Source organism: Haemaphysalis longicornis, unplaced genomic scaffold (genome assembly GCF_048455015.1).
Source record: "Haemaphysalis longicornis isolate Haplotype H1 unplaced genomic scaffold, Haemaphysalis longicornis Haplotype H1 scaffold_4, whole genome shotgun sequence".
NCBI classification, from domain to species: domain Eukaryota; kingdom Metazoa; phylum Arthropoda; class Arachnida; order Ixodida; family Ixodidae; genus Haemaphysalis; species Haemaphysalis longicornis.
In genome coordinates, this window is record NW_027526361.1 from 16,081,052 (window position 1) to 16,104,818 (window position 23,767).

Below are 23,767 nucleotides of genomic sequence, written 5' to 3' on the forward strand. Positions count from 1 at the left end.
GAGGACGCCTCTCTGAAGCATTTTCTGTAGTTAATTAATTTAATTCTGTATTTAATTAATTTAAGGTAATCTCTCTCTCTCTCTCTCTCTCTCTCTCTCTCTCTCTCTCTCTCTCTCTCTCTCTCTCTCTCTCTCTCTCTCTCTCTCTCTCTACTGCTAGCTTTTTCTTTCGTCACATTTTGTTGAAATTTTTCGTCCCTCTTGACAACGCAAGTGCGGTTTTTTTCCTTTGCAATCTCACGAATTATTTTGAATTCCCCACCTTTTTTGCCCTGTTGCGAATCAAATTTTTGCTTGTGCCAGTCAGAGTTTCAATACGTGGCCGCATTACCCGTTAAACCTAGCCCTAACTCACGTGTTTATGTGTCGTAGGAGAGAGGAACCCAAAGCCACCGGATCACCATTCATTGAAAAAAAAATGTGCAGAAATTCAGAGAATTCTCTAGTAATGCGTATGTTTTTCGCTAGTAAGATGCAGTCAGACAACCAACTAGCCCAACTTTCTGTCTTAACTGTAACACTTAAAAGTAACCGGTTCCCACCATCGATTAATTTACTCTCGCCACTCATGGAATTCATGAACTGTGTTTTATTAATTTCCCCCAATTTCTATAACTTTTAGCTTGTTTAATTTTTATGTATCGATTGTGGTTTAAAATTCTTTCCAAACGCCTTAATTATCCTCATACAGAACACCGCATTTAGATATGACGGTTTTCGTCCCTTTCTTCAACCACTGATGTTTGGCTGATCCCCTGGCTGGGTGTGTGTCACGCTCAAAGAAACAACAACAACAACAACAACAACAACAACAACCTCCGCCACCATGGCTGCACATTCGGAGGACTGCCAAGAGGCCCGCAAGATAAGCAGCCAACTGCTGTCCAACCCCGAACCGGCGCTTAGTGAGCACCGTGCCCACGACCTCCTTTGCGAGGCGTTCACCCGTCTTGACTTTACGGTGCAGCCACATTACGTTTTCCCCACCGGATTCCGCGCCGAGCTCCAACTTCCCCCCGCACCAGGTAAGGTATGCAGAGCGATATTTCTTATTTACCGTAGCAAGGCACAGAGCTTTCGACAGCGCAGGGTAACTATTAAGGAAGAGATGCAGTATAACCTTCACGAAGCTTTGAACCGCGCAGTATGGGAGCCCCTTCTTCTGTTAACGTGAAATGTTTTCAGGCTGAACGTCCATCATTTTGTGGTGAAGCTCTGGTCTGCGCACTATATTTAGCGCGGATTGGCCAAAAAGGCCGCTTGAGCATGCGCAAACTCGTGTTCCCAACTGGAGGCAGCCCGAGCTTTTCACCGTGACAAGGGAAGCATGAGCACGCGCTCGCATGCAGGCTTCGCGCCTCGCAGCGCCAGGCATCATGACGTTTGGTAGAGGAGGAAAATCTATGATCACGTGAAAAGCGGTGCGCAGAGCTGAGCAGACTTCTTTTCGACTTTCTATTTCAATAAATCACTTACCTTACCTTACCTTAGCATTCCAGCGCCTTGAACGCAGGCTCCAACCATTTATTTGACAAAAGGCTAGGATATTCTGTACGCCAGAAGGATGTTCTGTAGGCCAGCCAGTGACATTTCTACAATGTTTTAACGCGGAAGCCTTCGCTCTCTATGTTTGAGGGAACGCGTCAAGTACAAAAAACTGTTGTGAGATGCACAGAATGGCACTGAAAATCTGGGTGCGAACCCGGTTCACGCGTGAGGTAAGGGAAAAAGAAGTTCCGCAGTTGGGCTCTGAGAAAGAATGGTGCAGCGTGGCGCCTGGAAAGGAAATCAACTGCGCCAAAGAAGAGTAGGCCACCGCAACTCGTGCAATACGAGCCGCCTTGGGAGGTAAGCGTACTGACGGAGCCGAACGAGTGCCATAATGGAAAGGACTGTAGAGGATGCTCTCAAGAGATGTAAATTTTCATGAAATTGTAATGGGCGTCAAAAAAAGCGGCTTTCTTTTTATGTTTTCTTCGGGAAAATATGAAAAACTTAAAAACTAGCTCAGCTTCCACAAGTAGTGCAAGGCTGGAGAAACACCAGAGCTGGCGGCCCCTCGCCCTTCGTTAGAGACTCGGCTGTTGTATCATCATCAGCAGCAGCCCCCTAGGTTTACTGCAGGACGAAGGCCTCTCCCATCGACCTCCAACCCCTTCTGTCCCGCGCCGCTCGAGTCCATTCTTCGCCTCCGAATTTCCTTGTTTCTTCCCTCCATACAGTAATTGCCCTTCCTTTTTAAATGCAGAGCATTTCTTTAACTCACGATGTCACCCGTTCTAGTTGTCCATCGTCGTCCGCACGCCTCCCCCTACACTATATAAAAAAATAATGCTTACCGGCCCCTGGTTTCGATCCCACGACCCTGCGGGCGGAACGCAAGGTACATGGTGCTCTACCCACTGCGCCACAAAGCCGACACAGAATGGAGGGCTACGAACGCGCCTTATATCCTTGACTCATTCAAACTACGTCAACAAGCTGCTGATACAACGCATTCACTACCTGTGGGCGGAACGCGAGGTACATGGTGCTCTTCCCACTGCGCCACAATAATCATACCCACCTGCTAATAAATGATGTCATACCCACCTGTTAATAAATGATGTCAAGTGACCACGTAATTACGTCTCCTCATTTAATTACAATACAACAACCAACAGCAACAAGTGCAACAACATTAACGTAACGCAAACTACTTAACGTCGTGCGCCCCCGGAAATACTCTGCATTTGATCGTGCCCCTCGTGAGGGGGATGTTTATTTTCCTGCCGCAGCAAGAACCAGGCGACCTCCTGCGCAGTTTGTGGCGCATACCCACTTGGGGGATTGGCCAGGATTGTTTCACTTACTACATGCCGGTTACGGCTGGGTTTGACTCGAACTTTATCATAATAATAGACTTAAAATCGCATACGCTACCTCAAGGCGTGATTTGAAGTATAGTTTTTTTTTCTAGACCCATCTCTCGGTGTCCACTCTGTCACCCTGGTAGTCCAGCGATTGTCATTTAGCCTAATTACATGGCCAGCCCAAGTCCTTTTTTTCTTTATTTCAACTATGATGTCTTCTACTCTAATTTGTCCTCTGATCCAGGAAGCTCGTTTCCCGTCTTCAAGTGTTACTCCGATCACTATCCGTTCCATGTCCCGTTGAGCCGACTTAGTTTTGCTTTCAAGTTGTTTAGTTAGGCGCCACATTTCCGCTCCATATGTCATCATCATATGTCACAGGCCCGCACGCGGCGGTTTTTTCGGGGCAGTGAACGGGGTTAGAAAGGGAGCTAGAGGGTAGTACGGTGGGATTCGACTTATTATGCATGAAAAACGGTGGTGGAACAACGGGTTTCAGTATTAATTTATGCAGACGACTTACTGTTGATGGCGGACAACGGGATAAGTATGCAGAGCTTGATGGATATATGCGGTGAAGAAGCGACGCACCTAGGGCTATCCTTTACTAGAGTAATATCGGGCATCATGATCTTTAACGACGACACGCAGCACAAAACAGTATCACTGCAACAATTAAGTAGAAATGCCACGGGTAAAAGAGTATAAATATTGATGAGTATGGTCTAACGACGGCGAAGACTACACGCATGCGCAAGAGGCTCACCTTAAGATGAAAGGAAGACGGAACGCGGCTATAATGAAGCATAGGGCACTGTGGGGTACAACAAATACTAGGTGGTAAGGGGAATCTGTGAATGGTACTAGGATTGACTTCCGGAAATTCAGTTACCTGCATGGAACCAGAGGCCCAAGCAAGCCTGAAGATAAATCAGAGGGCGGTGGGCAGACTGGCCGTAGGGGCCCACAGCAAAACTACGAACGAAGCGTTACATGGGGACATGGGCTGGTCGTCCTTCGAGGTAATTCAAGCGCAAAGCAAGATTACGTTTGAAGAGCGAATTCGTGACATGAAGGACGAAAATTGGGCCGCGAGGATGATTACGTATATGTACCTGTATATGAGGAGCATGGACACGCGGTGGAGGCGGAGGACCAGACAGCTGACCAAGCGGTACCGAAAGGTGGTAGGAAAAGTGGGCTAATCAGAACAGTTAAAAGGCAGGTATAGGCAGCAGAGACGACAAGTTTGACGCAGAAAATAGAAGCGAAAAATACCCTGGAGACTTATAGGGCAGCGAAATTATAAATCCTTTGAAGAGGGAAGGGGGGGGGGGTCTGGGAATCTGAGCATACACGGGTATCTACAGGCAGCAGGATGAAACGGGTGCGTGTTGCGGCGGTGATCCGGAAACTATAGACCATATTTTCAGGGACTGTGCAGAGATACGACCACCGCGGGGCGAGGGGGAAACGACGTTGGTGGAAGTTTTGGGATTTGGGGTGAGGGGAGCCTCAACTTCAGAGCCGTAGAGGTGACGAAGATGTGGCTGGAATGGTGGTGGAGGAAAAGTAGGGAAGGGACGGGTACGCAGGCAGAATAGTCATACGGATGAGAATTTGGAACAGCGGGGGAGGAAAAAAGGGAAGGGGACGATGGAAGTTTAAGTTAGGGGTGGGGGCAGCTTAGGCAAATCTATTAGGTTAGCCAAGAGTAGGGCAAGTAAGTGGAATAAAACAGGCAAGTCGGTTGCTAATAGCTGAAGTCCCGATTTAACAGGAGAGCTACTAATCATCATCATAATTAAAGTAATAACGCAATAATACAGTCGATGGCGGATATTTTGGGCCACCCAAAATGCCAAGCCTGTAGTCCAGCCTGTGGCGAAAATTTGTCGGAAGTGAAAGTATTACGGCTCTACAGTACAGCCGATGGTGGAAATACTGGGGCAGCCAAAGTGCCAGTTTTGTAGTTCAGTGGATGGCGAATATTATTTGGCAGTCAATGGCAGAAATGTTTTTGGCAGCGAGGGTACTAACGATATAGTCTTGCTTATGGTAGAAGTTTTGGAACAGCGAAAGTGTAATGGCGCAATTTTTTGGGCAGCGAGAGTACAAATAGTATTGTCTTGCCTATGGTGGAAATTTGGGGCACCCAAAGCGCCAAAGCTGTAGTCCAGCCGACTGCGGAAATTTTGGGGTAACCAAAGCGGCAAGGCTCTGAGCTATAGCCCATCGTATGGGGGACCTTTTTGGGTCTGTGAAAGTAATGAGACTCCAGTCGAGCCAATGGCTTCAATTTGGAGCAGTCAAAAGTGGCAATGCTATATTTCAGCCGATAGCAAAATGTTTTGGTCAGGCAAAGTACTGAGGCAATAGGCCAGAAGGTCGTGGAAATTTTTGGGTAGGTAGCCAAAGTGCCAAGTCCAGCTGATGGTGAAAATTTAGGATGTGAAAGTACTGAGGTAATTGTCCAGCTGATCGCAAACATTTTGAGAGCAGCGAAAGTAATAATGTTTTAGTCCAGCCCGTTTCAGAAATTTTGTGGCAACCAAACTACTATGGGTATAGTCCAGCCTGTGGGAAAAATTTTGGTGCAGCCGAATTGCCGGGGCTCTAGTCCACCCTTTGGTGAAAATTTTGGGAAAGTGAAAGTGCAAAGGCTGTAGTCCAGCCGATGACTGGAATTGTTGGAACGCTAAATTGGCAAGGCTAGAGTCTAGCCGATGGAGAAAATTTACGGCAGTGGAAGTAGTAAAATAATTGGCCAGCCGATTTCAAGCATTTTAGAAGCAGCGAAATTAAAAGGCTATAGTCCAGCCGATGGCGTAATTTTTGGGGCAGCCAAAGTGCCAAGTCTAAACCCCAGCCTATTTCAGTAATTTTTGGGCAGCCAAAGAGCCATGGCTATAAGTACAGCCAATGGCGAAAATGTTCGGGTAATTAAAGTACTAACGCTATGGTACAACCGATGCCGTAAATTTTCGTACAGTGAAAGTACTAAAATAGTCCGGCCGATGACGGAAATTTTTTGGCACCAAACGGACCAATTTATAGTTTAGCCGATGGCGGAAATTTTGGGGAAGGGAAAGTACCGTAAAAACCCGCGTATAATGCGGACCCGCGTATAATACAAGGTGTAATTCAGGGACAGCAAAATCAGAAAAAACGTTTTCATCCGCATATAATACGAGGTAAAGAGCACAGAAAACATTCATTTGCACGGCAGTTACCCTTCAGTCATTGTCACTTTTCACTGGCACTGTCTCCCGCCGTCCGTTCAGTCATCCTCAGGTTCGCTGCCGCTGTCTCCTGAAGTCACCTTGTTGGAAATGTCTTCCCACAGAAAGGGGTCCTCAGTGCCATCAAGGGCGTTCGAGATGCCGCATTTCTCAAAAGAGCGACTGACGAGCTCCTCTGATATGCTGGCCTACGCATCCGCGATGCAGCCAGCCACAAAGCACCGCTGGAGAAGTCCGCGTCAGCCATCCGGTAGCTGTCACTTACGGGTCTCCTGACCTCATCCACTCTTGGTAGCAGGACCTGATGCAGTCTTTGAAAGGCTTGTTAATGCATAGGTCTAGCGGTTGCAGCTGGGATGTCATTCCTCCTGGAATGACAATGAGTTCGATGCGGGGTTCGCGCAACAACTTCTTCACGGAATCAGCCAGGTGGCAGCGAAAGGCGTCCAACACGAGCACTGACGGGAACCCCCAACAGTGCTCCAGGTCGCCGACACCACACAGACTTTATCCAGTAAAGCACCAGTTGCTTTCTCCATCCGCGAATGCTGCCTTCGGTGACGCCGAACTGTCGTCCTGCGGCGCAATTCCTGATGGTCTCGGCACATAAAATACGTTTAATTGCCGCTGAATACTGCCTTCGTGCACCCGACATCGTGATAGACTTGCGGTGAACGTACCGATCCTTCGCGTGGTCAAAACAATCAAAATGGCGCCGGCTGAGAGAAGCAGCAGCCAGCTAACGCCACCGCAAGACGGCCCACCCTCAGCTGAAACCGAAACGGGAAGCGCAAATTTTCGGCTGAAAAATTTGGGATCCACATATAATACGAGGCAGAAATTTTATATAGTAAAATTTTGAAAAAAAAAACTCGTATTATACGCGGGTTTTTACGGTACTAAGGCTATAGTCTAGGCGATGAAGAAAATGTTTGGGGCTCCCAAAGAGTCAAGGCTACCATCCAGCCGATGGCGAAACGTTTCGGGTAGTTAAACTACTACGATCCAGCAGATGATAAAGTTTTGTGGCACTGAAAGTGCTACGGCTGTAGTCCCGCTGATAGCGAAAGTTTTCAGGCAGCCAACATGCCAAGGCTATAGCCAAGCCGAAGGCGAAAATTTCTTTGCAGCCGAAGTACAAAGGCAATATATTCCCCAGCCTACGGCAGAAATTTCGCGGCAGCAAACGTATAAGGCTGTAGTTGTGTTGATGGCGAACATTTTGGGCCACTGAAGGTCCTAAGATTATAGTCCTGCTGACTGCAAAAGTTGAGGGGCAGTGAAAGAACTACTGGTACTTTCCCTCCGAAAATTTTCGGCTAGTGAAAGTATAAAGTTCTATAGTCCAACAGATGGCAGAAATTTCGGGGTCGTGAAAGTAATAACGCTACAGTTCACCCAATGGCTTAAATTTGGGGCAGCCCTACTGTCAAGAAGATATCTATACTCCACACGATGGCAAACATTTTGGGGCATTGAAAGTGCTCAGGGGGAAGTCTAGCAGAAGGCGAAAATTTTGGGTAAGTGAAAGTATTAAGGCAATGGTCCACCCTATGGCGGAAACTCTGGCGCAGCCAAAGTTGGTAGGCTAAAGTGCAGCGGATGACAAAATTTTTTTGGGCATTGAAAGTACTGAGGCAATAGCCCAGTCGATTGCAGAAATCTTCGGGAAGCCAAAGTGCCAAGCCTTTATATACCGCAGCAGACGGCGGAAATTTCGCTGCAGCGAAAGTTCTAAGACTATAGTCCTGTCGGTCGAGAAAACATTGGGGCACTGTAGGTCCAAAGTATATAGTCCACCCGAATGCGACAATTCTGGGGGAGGGAAAGTACCTGAGCTGTAATCTAAAGGATGGCGGTAATTTGGGGGCAGATATAATACTACGGGTTTAATACAGCTCATTGCGAAACTATTGCAGCCCTAATGGTCCTAAGGCTATAGTCGAGCCGATTGCAAATAACTGGAGCAGCAAAAGTACTAAAGGTGTAGTCCAACCGATGGCGGAAATTTGGAGGCAGAGATAGTGCTAAGCTATTATCCAGCCGATGGCAAACATTTTGGTGCAGCTAAAGTACTAAGGCTATGATGAAAATTTTGGCGCAGTCAAAGTTCCATTGCTATAATCCAGCCAAAGGCAAAAATTTCGGGGTCATGAAAGTACTAAAGCTATTGTCCAGCTGATAGCAGAAAGGTTGGGGGAGCCAGATTAAGCCCAAGGTGAACACGATGGGCGAAATTAGAAGCAGCGAAAGCCCACTGGCTGTCGGAAATTTCTGAGCACCCAAAGTGCCAAAGCTATATATAGTCCATCCGATGGTGAAAAAATATGGCACTGAAAGTACTGAGGCGATTGTCCAGCTGATGGCAAACATGTTGGGCGCAGCGGAAGTATTTGGTCCAGCCAAAAGGGAAATTTTGGGGGAGTGAAAGTACCAAAGCTATAATCCAGGCACTGGCGGAAATTTTTGGGCAGCCAAAGTGCCAAGCCAAAGTGACAGCCAAATACGATGGCAGCAATTTTGGCGCAGCCGAAGTGGCAAGGCTATGAGTCCAGCCAATGGCGAAAATTTTGGGGAAGTAGAGCTACTAAGGCTATAGTCCATCCAGTGCCGTAAATTTTTGGGAAGCAAGGGTACCAAGGCCATAGTCCAATCGATGGCGGAATTTTAGGGCAGCCGAAATGCCAAAGCTGTGGCGAAAATCGTGAAGCAGTGAAAGTCGATGACGGAAAATTTGAGGCATTGAAAGTACTAAAGCTATATCCCAGCTGATGGCGTAAATTTTGGAGCAGTGAAAGCACTAAGGGTATAGTCCAGCCGTAAGGGAAAATTTGGGGGCAGCGAAAGTGCCGAGGCTTAGTCCTTACCTTATCGCCGGACTGCTGTGCAGCGACAACAAGCATGTTGCGCGCTGGAGTGGAAAGCGCTTAAACTTAGTTCAAGGAGCAGAAAGGAGCGGAAAGACAACCAAAGACGAACGTGGTTGGTATGGGAAAGGTGATCAAGATACGGGAAGCCTACAGCATGGTGTTCGGTAAAAAAGGGGACTACGTAAGCACGCCATCAATCACCTTACCGAAAAGAACGGTAGAATTCCTGTCCCAGCCATTACTGAGCTGCGCCTACGTAACGTGTGTGCCATGGGTATCAGACGCGTTTTAATTTTTGTTTTTTGTTTTTGCGAACAAGCAGCCTTTATATATGTTCAACATGTGTAAATAAAACAGCTGTTGCGCTTCGTCCTGTGTTGTTTTTCTGGTCCGTATTGCTACTGTTCTAAGTTTAAGCGCTTTCCACGACAGCTAAGCAGCACCAACTAGGCCCTACTGACGCCCTGTTAACATTAATAGTACGCGCAGTAAGCACTGGCGCTTCTATGTTCACGTGTGAGTTCGCAACTCCATTGTTTACCCCGCCATTTTCACTGTTATAAGAAAATGTGCACTCAGTCTAAGCGGAAATAGCTCGTTCTAAAAGCTTATAACACCTGTTTATTTGCGTTAGATACTGTCGGCATCAGCCAATCGCAACAAGCTGCCCATATTACGTCGTGAGTTCGGCGCGGAAAAGTAGCTGGGGTTTAGCATGCCTTTTCTCTGCTTTCCTCATTACAGAGCTTATTTGAGCGAAGCTGAAAAGTGTTAGTGTTATTCCAACGAGTAAATGTTTCGAATGAACCAGACTTGCATTTTAATTGCCGCTTAATTGCCGCTTTGATGGCCGAGCTAGCGAAGCTTGATTGATTGCGGGGTTCAACACGCCGACGCAACGCAGGCGATGGGGCGCGCCGTAGTGGAGGGCTCTGGAGGAATTTTGACCACCTGGGAATCTTTAACGTGCGCCGAAAAATCGAACACACGGGCGTTTTTGCTTTTCTCCTCCATCAGAAAAGCGGCCGTCGCAGCCCGAAATCAAACCCGCATCCAAGCTAGCGAAGCTGTTGGTTTACATTTTACACCAGATTTACATTTTTATATTTACTATTGAAGTTGAAAACTTCAACTACCCGTGCCTACATTGTTTTCTCCTTTGAACATGCATGTCCTCCATGCATATCGTTAATGGTTACAGCTCTGGAATTTTTAGTTATGAGAGAAAACGTGTAATGACGAAGTAACGAGATCTTTTCCCTTTGTAACTGTAACTGTAACGGGTTACTTTCATTCGAAGGTAACGTCGTATGCAGCTGCGTCGCGTTCCTTTTATTTGAATGTGACAAGAAACGTATTTATCTACTTTTTTAAGGACGATACTCGTTCTTTGACACCTTAAACACGGAAATTTTCGCCTATCGGTCTGTCTGTCTCTCTGTTTGTCTGTCTGTCTCACTATCCCTGGTTTTAACCACCTGGTCAAAAGTGAAGGAATTCCTTAACGAGGCATTTATATAGGCTAGATATTTTCAAGCTATTAAATCTGGTGGTAGTGTTTATACTTGCCAACATTGTTTGGCAAAACTAATACATTAAATGCTTGCCTGGTTGATTTTGCTGTTAGAAAATAAAAAATAGGTTTTGAAAAACAAATCTCTTCCCAGAAAGTACAAAAGAGCGCTCCCTCGCGATGGTAGCCCTCCTGGCGGCTTTCTAAGTACAACAGTAACGAAATGTTCCATGCGATGGCCCGCGAGCAATGGAACACGCTAAATTTGAACTTACTCGAGCAAACCTACAGCATGGGAGGAGCGAAACGGCAGGGGAAAAGCGCGACAGGTGGGCGTGGGTGAGAAAATAGGCATTTACATGCCAGCGGCGGCACAACACTACTGTCTTTGGACGACGTGTGCATCGAAGTGAGCAGACACGTGACCATTTTTTTTTTCAATGAGCCTTACGACACTTGTAATATCAACAGTGTGGCTTTGTGAGACAGCATAACTGCAGGGAGGCAGCTAAAGCAAACGCTGCGTGGGCTGAGCAGTCTGCCCGCGATTGCAGAGCAGGTCCGGGGCATCACCATCGGCCTGGCATGCGAGTACGACGCTATACCAGGCCTCGGACACGCGTGCGGTCATAACCTGGTGGCCGCTGGCGTGTGGTATGCGGCTGCGATCATCCGCCGACGAATGCAGGTTAGTGGCCACGGGAGACGAGCACGGACCCTCCTAGCAGTCTGTTGTCCGCCAAGTATTGAGGATAGATTGGGAGTTATGATGACCGATGAACTGGCTGAAATCAAGCACTAAAGTTGGTGCAATTGATTCCCCTCCCTGGCGAGTGAAGATGAGGAGCAGAGATTTCACACACTTACGACAAAAGTAAGTGTACGTAGTAAGACAAAGGGGTGTACTTTTAACCGATCAATAGTACTCCACTGTTAATCTCACTCACCCTCAAAATTTTGGCTCAAAATTCTCCAACCTCCCCGGTACAACTATTCTGGACCCCGTATATGCGTCCTCTTGTGAAATGAGGCAGTCTACGACGTCGCTCGCAGACTTACAATCTGCGCTGGCCCCGCTCCATACCATGGGTTCATATCTGCCAGGAACAGACTGATAACTTACCACGACATTGCCAACCGTTATCGCCTTACGTGCCGCAAGTATCCCCTGCTCATTTTTAACTCACCTACGCACAGGAACGCGCTTGAAGACTGCTGCAGACTGACTCTCTCCTTTGCTGAGCAATACTTCATCACATCCACACCGGCCTCTACCGCTCTTATAATCATCCTACGTCTCCACTCAATGTGGGGCTGCCCTAATGACTCTTTCCCTCAAATTTCCTCCGACGAGTAGTGGGAGGGGGCGCGACACAACTCTCCCTGGTGGGCAAAGCTAAGCTAGTCCCCCCCCCCCCCCCCCCCGACCACCAAACCCTTGTGGGACGTCCCTCTCTCGGCAACATCGTCTCAATAGTCTGTTAAATGCTATAATTTCTATTCGGTAGCAGGGGATGGAAGAATGGAAGATCTACTGAGAATGGCGCTTAAGCTTTAGAAAAACTCCGTGGACGGTTACGCAGTTTGCGTGAGTCGTGAATGCGAAAGCATCGATGCCCAAATAAGCGCCTTGAGTGCTCCGTCCAGTTTTGCGCTGGGAGCCATTGTGGCTTTTGTGCCCCTGGGCCAGTTCTGCTGGGCGCGTGCTCGATCACCGCCGAACAAAGCGCTAACATCCACAGCTGCGTTCCCGGCTTTCCTCGTGGTGTTCCGCGCATCACGGTCCTTTACTTGCGTGTTTGTTTGCTCATGCTATGGAACACTTCGCAGTCACGAGGGAGCCGTTACTCGGTTACAGACGCCACCACCGACGCTGAATTCTGCTTTTTCGCCTAATGGGCCCTTTAATGCTTTTTTATGCCAAAATTCTTCCAACAGTAGTGCGTGACGATTAAAGATAATTGTCTCATGACCTTCTAGAGGAATCGGAGAAGCGAATGGGCAGTGGCAGGCGCATGACCTTCAGTCTGGGTACTTTTTCATATTATCCCATTTACGTATCCTCATTTGATGATACACCTTCGTGTATAGGCTGTGGCGAAATAAACGCTTAAAAAGTCGGCATTCCCCGAAGCTTACTCTATTTCCCGAAGAGATATAGCCAAGTGCAACGACAGAGAATTCTCCGTGGCAGTTACTGAGGTGAGGATACTATAATGGGAATAATACGAATTGATGTCCTGAAACGCCATCGGTCTTCTCGCTCGTTTATCCGTAACAGCACCCACTTATGATCCGGCCGTCCGGAGCGAGGACCCGGCCGTCGACGCTGGGCCCGGGCTGTCGCATCCACCGGAAGGATCCAGGGGGGGGTGTAGCATCCTTTCCGGCCAAATTAGACACCGTCATTCTAATTTCGCGGGAAAGAATGCGAGGGCGCCGTTAATGCCACGTCCTTCCCTTAGTGCCCTGTCAACGCGTTCGACATTGCCCCTATGGCTGCTGCCGTGCTTGTATGCGTATAGAAGCACGCGATTGTAATTAAGCACCACTTCATGCATCGCATGTAATGAAGGCTCTAAAACAGGCCGATTATATTTCGGTACCACCTGCGTAATTGCTGCTCCACAGGAGCACGCCATCGGGCCGGGAACCGAGAAAACAGTGCGATCGCACGTGACAGTTTCAGCGGGAACTCACGCACTGACACGAGCAAGCCCGCACGCACATTGCCGCTGAAATACAAGTTGTTCAGCACGGTCGCGATGGTTGGCACCTTCTGCGTTTTTTTTCTAGTTATCAGGATGTATTTAAGGTACATGTGAGGCACTTTATACGCGAGATGCAGTATTAATGATACAGTATTTCTATAGTATTTAACAAAATCCCGGCCCACTTTCCCACAAGCTATTAGACGTCGCAGTTTGTCACTGGACACGGTAGATTTCTATTTTAGTTTCATAGGTTTGCCGCTACAAATAACAACAAATGTAGATGTAACCTAGCAGCAGACAACTTCGACCACTATTTACAGGACTGCCCCACAACCAAAAACACAGAGAATAGCTTTTTACCGTCCATAGAAATAATCTCGCAAGAAGGTAACCGGAGCTAATAAAAAATACAGAAACATTATAAAAATTTTAGAAGAAATGACAATCGTAATGAACGGTAATATTCAACAATACTAACCCCTTAAATATTTTGTCACAATTTCACGCACACGCAGACGCAAAGTCAGCGGCAAATAACCCGATAGGAACTTTTAAATCTTGTGTATTTATCTGTGTTCTGTAGTGAGGTATTTTCAATGTAATTATCTTGAGTAATTACATTTTTTGCATTTGTTTTTCGATTTTAGATATGAATTCATCCGATTTAAATGTATGTACTTTGCCCGTTATATTTTGGTGGTACGGGAAGGGTCTCTGTGCGTGAGCCCGTTTAATAAAAAAGTATTTCTGAACCAAGTGGATAGTACGTGTTAAAATGTCTGCGTAATAATTGTCGGGTCCGAAGCTACCGTAGACGCCTTGCGTGTTGGTGGCTAAAAAACCATGATGACTGTCAGACGACAGTGGCAGCAACTTCTTTGCACCAACAGTTGCATCTGGCGCCGCAGGAACAGCGCGTGAATGGTCGAGTCGTGGTGCTGGGAACTCCGGGAACCCAAGGCGGCCGGCTTTCCCGCAAGGCCCGCGTGCTGCAACTCGGCGGCTTTAACGGCATGGCCGCTCTCCTCGGACTGCATCCGGCCGCCAGCGAGCCGTGCTGGAGCGAAACGGCGGAAGAGAAGTACGAATCGAGCCAGTGGCTGGAGGTGCGCTTCCGCGGCGAGACTGCCCAGGAGGCGTCTGTGCTGGCCTACTGGTTGCTGGGCAGGGGCGCTCAGGGCTCCCTCGGCCCCGTACGGGCCAGCAACCCCTGCGTGCCCCCCACGTCCGCCAAATCGCAGTACATGCTCCTGCTGCCGGAGGGCGAAGACCCGGACCAGAGGAGGAAAGCCACTCAGGACACCCTGCTGGGCGTTGCCAAGGCCATGGGCTGTCTGGTAGAGGCCCGCTTTTGGGCGCTGATGAAACGGCCGCACTTCGACTGCGTGCTGGAACAGGTCTACTCAGCCGTGCGCTTGGGTGTTGAACAGCCAGGTGCGCCGATAGTGTTTAATACTAAAGGATTGATTGATCTGATTGTGGTGTTTAACGCGCCGGCGCAACGCAAGCGATGGGGCGCGCCGTAGTGGAGGGCTCAGGATTAATTTTGAACACCTGGGTATCCTTAGCGTGCGCCGAAATCTCGTACCCACGGGCGTTTTTGCTTTTCGCCTCCATCAGAAAAGCGGCCGCCGCGGCCGGGAATCGAATCCGCGTCCTCGTGTTCAGCAGCACAATGCCGTAGCCGCTGAGCAAGCGCGGCGGGTAATACTAAAGGATTACTAGCTCACTGTGTGGACCTGTATCCAGTAATTTATATTATATAATTTCTTCTTCACGAGGCTGTCGAGCCTTCGTAGACGTCGTCAATAGAAAAGGCAATCCGGGAGTGGCATTTCGATGAAGGGGCGCGAGGGAGAAGGCATAGAAAGCCGAGAATTCTGAGTTGAATTTTCGCGCGCCTGCAGGTGGCGAAGTGTTGTGAACAATAAGAAGCCAGCAGGGGATACGAACAGCTCGCGTTAAAAAAAGCAGGGGCTAACTGAGGAAGAAATGGTTACTCCCACTAACCCCGTTTCCAAACAACCCTTTGCGTTTTTTAAACCAACACTTTCCCTTAGCCAATCCGGATCCACTCCATGTACGCTGACCTATACTCTTTAGAATCCCACTATTGCAATTAACCAGGCACCCTACCTCACATCCTCCATAAGGTGCGCATGAAACCGAAACTTTCCCCGTCTCCCCACTCACATATCTCTGTCTGAATTGTGGCAGAACCTGACAACCAGCGGTCAACTGGAGACCCAGCGTCTTTTGGCGTCCAATGCAAACGCCGCCCGGTTGCCTCATCATGGATCCCTCGACTAAGGAAACGCTGTCACAAAACAGCTCAATAAATGTTTCCACCGGCACCACGTAGCCGGTGTTCTACCACAACATTGTCTGGCTTGGGACGAACAAGAAAATGAAATCCAGAAGTCAGGGTTGTGTACCCCTTCACGTTCATAAAAACTAATAAAAATTAGCAGTCGCTTAGCTCGGCTATGCCATAGCTCGGCTTAGCTCGGCCAGAGTCCTTCAAAGAGTCCTTCAATGCTTTACTGGTCACGAAACTTCGGCGCTCGTTTCATATAGGGACCGCGCGCGCCACTACAGGCGCCACCGCCGCACGAAGGTCACCCAGCCGCCGCTTTCGCGGCGTATTGGCGTGCTCTTGGCGCGGAAACGCTCGCTGCTTTTGGTGTCTGCGCGCTGATTAAGTGTGTGTTTTTTTTCGTAGAAGTTAGCGATGAATAGTCCAGTCATCACCTGCCTTCATTGGGGTTTTATTTTTCGTAGTAAATTACCGTAGACTTCGGCCGCGAACGGCAACGGCTTCTGCGTGCTCTGGCACAAGCGCTGTGCCGTCGTGTTTTCGGATTTTTAAATCTCTATTTCTTCTTTTCTTAAAGCAAAAGACACATACGGTAGCTGCGTAGTCACGGACTGCTGCGGGCCTATCGATAATACAATAAAAAAAAAACGGAAAGAAACCAAGTACGCGTCGTTCAGACTACGCTTAATGAATCCGTTGGTTGCTTTGGAATGCACAGAACACTAAAAGAGATAGCCCAATAGTATTTTCGTTTCAATGAGTGGGTACATACTTGAGAACATATAAAAACGCTGCAGAAACGCGAAGGATCAAAACACGAAGAGATATATGTTGTACCATGTGTCTTTCCGCTTCCACGCTTTGCAATCCTTGCAAAAACAGGAAGCGAAAAAAGAACAACAAAACTGGTTTTATCACACGCAACAAAAATTCAATGTTACGAAGGGAGACAAAAGAGCGTGGTCCAGCGTACAAAAATTTATTTTTTCGCGCTGCGATGTGGAACACACGGAGGTAACAGAATATTGCCACATAGCCAAGAACGACGCAAAGCTTTTCTGAACGCAGCGAGCTAGCGAGCTCCTGTTCTGCAGAAGACTAGAATGAAACACAAACGTCGAAGAAGCAGTCCGCAGTGTGACGTGCACAGATGAACGTCAATAAAGTGAGTTGCGCGGCGTTTGCTATGCATGCATTACTCTCGGAACGTTATTAATTTCAGATCCATGGAAATTGGATCGAGAACATTGTCGAAGAAACAAAAAATCAAGTTGGCGACAAGGTAGCACCCTTTTCATATCAAACAATATTGCCCGACGGGACGTACGACAAAAAGAGCAAACGGGCGCTCCGGTTGAAACGCAAGATACGAAACCGGAATCGGCCACGCGCGGTTACAAAACAAACAAGACGAACCCTAAGGGATAATTCGCGGAAATATGAAAAGTAAAAGCACAAGGACGTCCCAAAGCTTTTTTACACGCGAGCCTGAGCGAAAGGTAATACAAGTTTGCAAACGGGTAATGAAGCACCGCTACAACCTGTTTGTTATCACAAAAATCCGGCTTTATGATATTACTCGAAATAAAGTTTATTCTCTCTCTCTCTCTCTCTCTCTCTCTCTCTCTCTCTCTCTCTCTCTCTCTCTCTCTCTCTCTCTCTCTCTCTTGCCTTGGAATGGCGCGCCTCCATTTCTCTCGCAGCTCCCCGTTGCTCGTTCAACAGAACAAGGAACCATTTTCTGTGGTATCGTTGTACAAGAAATGACATCCCGGGACGCAACACATGTTAGGCATCTTGATTGCACTACTTAAGTCGCATCACAAGAGCACGAGATGCACGTTACATTTTTTTTTCCCGCACAAAACAAACACAACTAACCGCGGCTCCGCCGTTCTAGCCAGCGCAACGCCCCCCGAGGAGTGACCTCAGTGAGAGGGTGGTGCCACCGCGCGGCGGCCAAACGCAGCATATGAAGCTCTCCGTGGCCTCCGCGATTTGATGCCGGCGGCGCGCCGTTGCTCCGGCCGTTCCAATCGCCCGGAGAGAGCGTCATTCCGAGAAGCCGTTTCGCCGTTTTCCGCCGCACCGCGGCGCGCGTAGCCTAAGGTCGTTTTCCCTGGCGCGGGTGGGTGCAGAGGACGAAAACTGGGCCTTCGCAGCCTGTGTGCGACGTTTAATAAAAAAGTTACCGCACACCAATGCATGTGAAATGTAGAAGTAGTTACTGGTGCCATTAGGGTAGTTACTGGTGCTTTGAATTTTTGACGTAGACTATGCCCGGGGTGATGCATAAGTGAATTCATTGCAGAGCAGTATTCTTTTTTGTAGTCACGCATGGTTCTAAAACACAACACGTTTTCCGGTTTTATTTCTGAAAATATCGTACATGTTTCTTGGAACGCACGGAATGCATATTCCGTGCGTTCCAAGCAAGAACCAAATTATGGTAATTCAACCGACTCAAATCCAACCATTAGTAAACACGAAAATACCCCCTATGTCGTTTCCTTTTTTCTCCTTTAAACGTGCGGTCTTTGACAGATAAAGTAGATGACATGGCAACACTACTTGAAACGTTTGGCGTAACTTTTACCGCGAGGCTATTAACAGAGACGTCGTATACTTGAGCATCTGAAGTGTATACTGTCCAAATGGCTATCGGTATTTCTTCCGCAATAGGCAGGGTAAACGTGCTGGCGCCGTTTATTGGCATGCATGCTTGCATATACAAACGTACAGAGAGACTTCCAGTCTATCATAAATGGACGTGGTCTAAGTAATGTAATAAAAATCTTTACCCGAGTTACGACTTGTATAGTTCTCCACTTGATGTGTTTATTCACTAATATCCCGAACAACTTACTTACAGCCGATGTTGTGCGTACAGATATTAGTGATCAGCTTAACTGCTCACCGAAAAAATAATGCCCTTAATATGTCGTGACAACAAATTAGCAAATCTAGAAATTCAGAAACAGTCTTTCGAAAAAATACATATGTAGAGTCGATAGCGATATGAAAGGTATCGCGGAATATCATGACTTTTTCACTCACGGCAAATAATTTGGTAGCGTGATTGCAGTAGGTTCTTGAAACCCTTAAGCATATTAAATAAAACACAAAAATAAGATTTATTCGTACCCGTGGAAGCCTAACAGATTATTTGATTATGTAGTCGCCTGCCTATAAATAATACACGAGAGCTTATCGGTATTACGCTGTTTTCGCGCACGCACGCACGCACGCACGCACACGCACACGCACACGCACACGCACACGCACACGCACACGCACGTGCACACACGCACACACACACACACACGCACACACGCACACACGCACGCACGCACGCACACACACGCACACACGCACACACACACACACACACACACACACACACACACACACACACACACACACACACACACACACACACACACACACACACACACACACACACACACACGAGCTCTCCTATTGAGTTACGGAGCAGTTTCGTGACCAGTAAAGCATTGAAGGACTCTGGCTCGGCTATGCCGTAGCGTGAGCTAAGGTTCAGCTGGTTATTCTTAGGTTTCCTGGTTGTCTAGGATTAGCTGATTATGCTTACTGCTGCTAAACCGATTTCCAATCCAATCGGATTAAATCCAATCCAATCCAATCCAATACACTCCAGTCCAGACCAGTCCAGTCACTGCTCCTCGCGCATGCGCAGCACGTCTTTCCAGGAGCCATGCTAAACGGCTATCAAGCGGCTCCTGCGCAGCGTCAGGCTTAGCTACTGCGCAACGGAGGCGCACAGCTAGGCACGGGCCGGCGCCAGTGCGCCTGCCGCTGCTATGAAGTCACTCCGCTGGAATGCGCAGACCGGCGAATGTGCAGAGCCAATTCTCAACACCCCGTACTCCAATTGGATTGAATTTCAATCCGACAAAATCCACTTTAATCCAATCCAATACAATCCAAGCCAAGCTAATTCAAACCCATCCGATCCGATCCAAAGCAATCCAATGCTCCTCGCGCTTGCGCAGAACGGCCCCTCACGGCCCACGCGAAACCGCTCAACCTCGGCCAGTGTAGCTTACCCTACAAAAAATGAGCAGCTCAATTGCAACAAAAAATGAACGGTACATAACTAAAGCTTGCAGCGTTAGCACTTATTCCTTATATCACTACATTCAATCGCGTCAGCGCACACAGCGCGTTCCCTCACTACTTAATTAAAACAATTTTCCACGAGAACTTGTGTAAGCACGGGTCTATTCGGGCATTGTTTCGTCATCAAGGTTACGATCATCTTGCCATTGAATGCATATATATGGCCCATTGCGCGGGAACAAAAAACCCGTAATATTTTTTTTATTAATCAGTAACGCCCGAGCTGCTCCCCGTGGCACGCAACATTGCGCCGCATTACTTGGGCTCGAGTTCCCTGGAAGCGTCACGAAAGCGCGGCAGTGCCCACACGCACGGCTGCTGCGCACAGCGACGGCCCGGGCGACTCTGCAAAATCAATTTGCAGCCTTTTTTCGGCTCTCTTGTAGAAATCATGCGATGCGGAAGGAATTCGAGAGCAGAATGAAAAAAAAATATAAGAGAGGAGGCACCATAAGGTTTGACCATAACACGCGGCCAGGATGGACCCCCTCGCGGACGTCCAGCGCAACGAATTTGGACACGGTGGTAATGGCATCATTCCAAGCTGTGCAGGGACGCGTTCGCAGAGAAAGGGCGGAAAGGCGGCAATGGCAAAAAACAAAGACGAGGAGGCGACGTTGCCCTCTGTATATCATCTTCCTTCGCCGCTTTTTTTTTTTCTACTGCTTTTTACGTCGATTCAGTCTATGTTGTTGTTTTACTGCTCCAGGTGTTTGTGCGATTTTCTCCGCGAGGCATTAGCTTTAGGCGGCGCAGTATGCGCCTTTTACACTCAAGTGTGTTCAGGTGCATTAACTGTAGTCGGAGCACTCTGCCTGCAGCACGCCGTTTTTCGAGACTTACCGAGTGAGAGAATGGGGTTATTGAACCTTTCGCGGTGTTCTATTCCGCTGCTGCGATAATGCGTAACAAAATTTATGAAAGACCTGTGGAAGTGCAGTGTTAATAGTACTACAGAAATGCTGGCGCAAGACACAGCGTTGTAAGTTTGGAGTAGTGTGGGCGCCCAAGGAATTCTTACCCGAAGGGGGTAACTAGGGTTACTTGGGCGTACCGTCGGACTTAGCGAGGCAATCGTATTTTACGTTTTACGGGCTGAAGTATTAACAGCGCCATCTTTGAGGTATACAGAACCATTTAAATCAATTTGGCCTCTTTAAAATGCGGCAAAATGTTATTTCACGGGTGTTTCTTTGTTATACTCCCTTCATAAATGCATTCTTCGTGGCCGCAAGCTCAATCCGAAGCCTAGGGCTTTTTCAGAACATCTAAGCCCTAGCCATTACGACTCACCGTCGGGCAGTAAGGGCAGGATTGAGTTGCGCTGAAGTAATCTTCCCACGCACTTGGGGGCATTCTTTTTTCCTCTGCTCTGGCACCATGCAGCCGTATGGGATTAAAGCGCAATGAAACCGTGAAACGGGAAAGCATAACGAGTGTTTGTAGCGGAAGAGTTCTACACATGAGAATAGAGAGAAGGGCCCTTCGGAGGGTTTTTTTTTTCCTTCTCCTTTTCCTTAGCCGCTCCCCGCCTCTTTCGCAGAGAAGCCCTCTTCAAGACGGTTTCTATCTCTGCCTCTAACTATAACAAAAAGCATCAAAGTTTAGTGCCCTCCGACGGTGCTCCAGCTCAGTGCTGAAGCCATGGCTAGAATCCTGTCCCACAGCAGGGATGTTTCTCGTATGCCAGGCTGGCATGGTGGTATAATGGTGTAGAGTTAACGCGTTAGATACACTATACAAGGAGCGGAAGTTCGAGCTTGGAGCTTCCTCATCTTCATTTTCCTATTTTTTGTTGTGTCCCGATAATTTTACGGGGTTCTGTTAGTTTTTAGTTTTCATAGATTTAAATCGTTAGTTCTGTTGTTTACGTAAGGGTGTGTTAAATTAGGGAGAGCGAAGTAGTGCCACATGCAATGCTGCTGGGTGTCACTTTAATTGCGTGCCTATAGTGCAGTCTAGCGTCACTATATATATAGAAGGGCACAGAGTATCGGCACTCTTTCCTCCTACTGTTCCGTGCTGTCGCCATGATCATTGGTGAGTTGGCATCACGTGATATTTGTTTCCACTCGACGGTTCATGGGCACCGCCATTTTGTTGTTGATGCGTTTTAGTCGGTCAACTCTGGTAGGCTTAGCTTGTCCTCCCTGCTCTGCGGCTGCGTGCAACTGACGTCGTTCCTAAAGGGAGTCAAAGATAAGGCGTGTAGCAGCATTTCAGCAGGAAAAGCATGTCCAAAGATGCCGTTTTGCTGCATCTTCGGCAGTGTTGTTAACAAACGGCCCGGTCGAAGTTAGCGGCGAGGCTGTAGATGGGGCAATCTCGCAACACAGATAAACACCAAAATGAGCGCCGTTGCTGACTGGCGTGCCTCAGTACCGGTGCTCCTATACCTTATCTAGTGAAACTAGCGCCGTCGAACGGTATTCCGGAAACAGCGACAAAATATTCGATGCCTATTTTGATTGACTTGTGACCTGGCGGCGATTGTTATGTTTTTAAAAGACGACAACCTATCTTGGGAAAATGTCTGTCTGTCTGTCTGTCCGTCTGTCCGTCCGTCCGTCTGTCTGTCTGTCTGTCTGTCTGTCTGTCTGTCTGTCTCTCTGTCTGTCTGTCTGTCTGTCTGTCCCTGTATTCAACCTTTTGGGCAAAAGTTGAAACAATGCCCCAAAAATAGGTTTAAACAGGCGAACCGTTACAAGCTACAAAAGCTTCTGCCACAAATCATACCGGGTCCCATCATTTAGAGCAAAGGAAACCTCGGGGCACATTTGAGGCCAAATGTTAAAACTTACCCGTTGTCCCCCCGTCCTTCTAGTGAAGAAAAGACATTCGGTTGGTTTTTGCAACAACAAGTAAAAACACGCTTTTAAAAAATGAAAAATGGCGCATAGAAGTTCCAGCTCGTGCGAGATAAAAGCAAGCGGGGAAAGAAAACGGTCTTTTTCTTTATCGTTTGTATCTTGTTCTGCCTGGAATCTCACGCTGTTCCAGGCAGAACAAGAAACAAAATATTAAGGGGCTGTCTGCCGGGGGGGGGGGGGGGGGGTGGAAGCAGAGCGGATAATGGGCTACGTGGCAGATGCTGCAGACAACCATCGGCTTTCCACGACATCTGCAGTGAAGCACGCAGATACGCGGCCAATTTCTGCTGTGTTTGTGTATCTTGCAGGTACAATGATGCCGCTAGAAATGAATATGTCTGTTAAAGTTTTGCGTTGCAAGTGTGGAGGCGGACCCAAAATCGTTTCGCACTCTCACTCGCAGCATCGGTCTTCAATATGGCGAGCACTTCTGTTACATGTCGTGGTGTCAAGTCACTGACACTGTCATTTCTATTTTGTGTGTGTGGCACCCGAAACTATCCTTTAGCTTCGGGGTCCTTTTTTAACACACTCACCCCTTCACACCATCTAAGCTTGTGCATTGTGCCCTTCAGCACTGCAGGCAGACGCGTATTGGTCTGCGGTGCGCTGCTCGAGATAAGCTGCTTAACTGATAAGCGTGATTGGCGGCGAGATCCCATTCATTGGTAACAATGATCGTCAGTAAAGTTACTAATCTTACTCATTTTAAAGTTGCTCGTTGGCAATAGCACTCGATTTCGTTTGCAATAACACTCTCGTTGGAAATCAGCCGATGCAGTTTGCCTATACCGTCTGTGTCTGTCTGTACACGTTCTGAAAGGGCTTATCTCCATGTCGATAAATCTGGCGCATCAGCGAGCAATTGTTCCCTAGAGCGCTTTCCGTCCCCTTCTCACACTGCTTTTTCGGCCCTGGCATTAGTCGACGCAGGTCCGCTGGCGAAACCCTTCTGGTGCAGCGACTGGGGGGCCGTGTCGCAGGCGTTGCCGTGCCTGTGCGCAGTGTACACCCTGCCCGATGCCGCAGGACCCCCGTGCTCCCGGTCCTTCGCAGAGGCAGCGGGCGGCTTGCTGGCATTCGAGGCGACTCTGGAGGCAGCCGAAGACCTGGCCACCACAGCCATGCGCATCCTGCTCCAGACCAATCCATTGCCCGCCACGCAGACAGTGAACAAATTGGCCCGGTCAACGAGCCTGCACTGAACGTTGCTCGAAAGCGAAAAAAA

General features: G+C 48.2%; 2 protein-coding genes across 2 annotated transcripts in view; one reads left to right on the forward strand and one right to left on the reverse strand.

The window, feature by feature from the left end:
- The window catches only part of LOC144178302 (proclotting enzyme-like), a 439,300-nt gene that overhangs the window by 337,159 nt on the left and 78,374 nt on the right, over positions 1–23,767 (reverse strand). The window lies entirely within an intron of this gene.
- LOC144179477 (xaa-Arg dipeptidase-like) lies at positions 827–23,744 on the forward strand. The gene is made up of 4 exons (XM_077707852.1): positions 827–1,025; positions 11,032–11,165; positions 14,082–14,625; positions 23,473–23,744. Exons 1-4 carry the CDS (start codon positions 827–829, stop codon positions 23,742–23,744), a joined length of 1,149 nt encoding a protein of 382 aa, XP_077563978.1.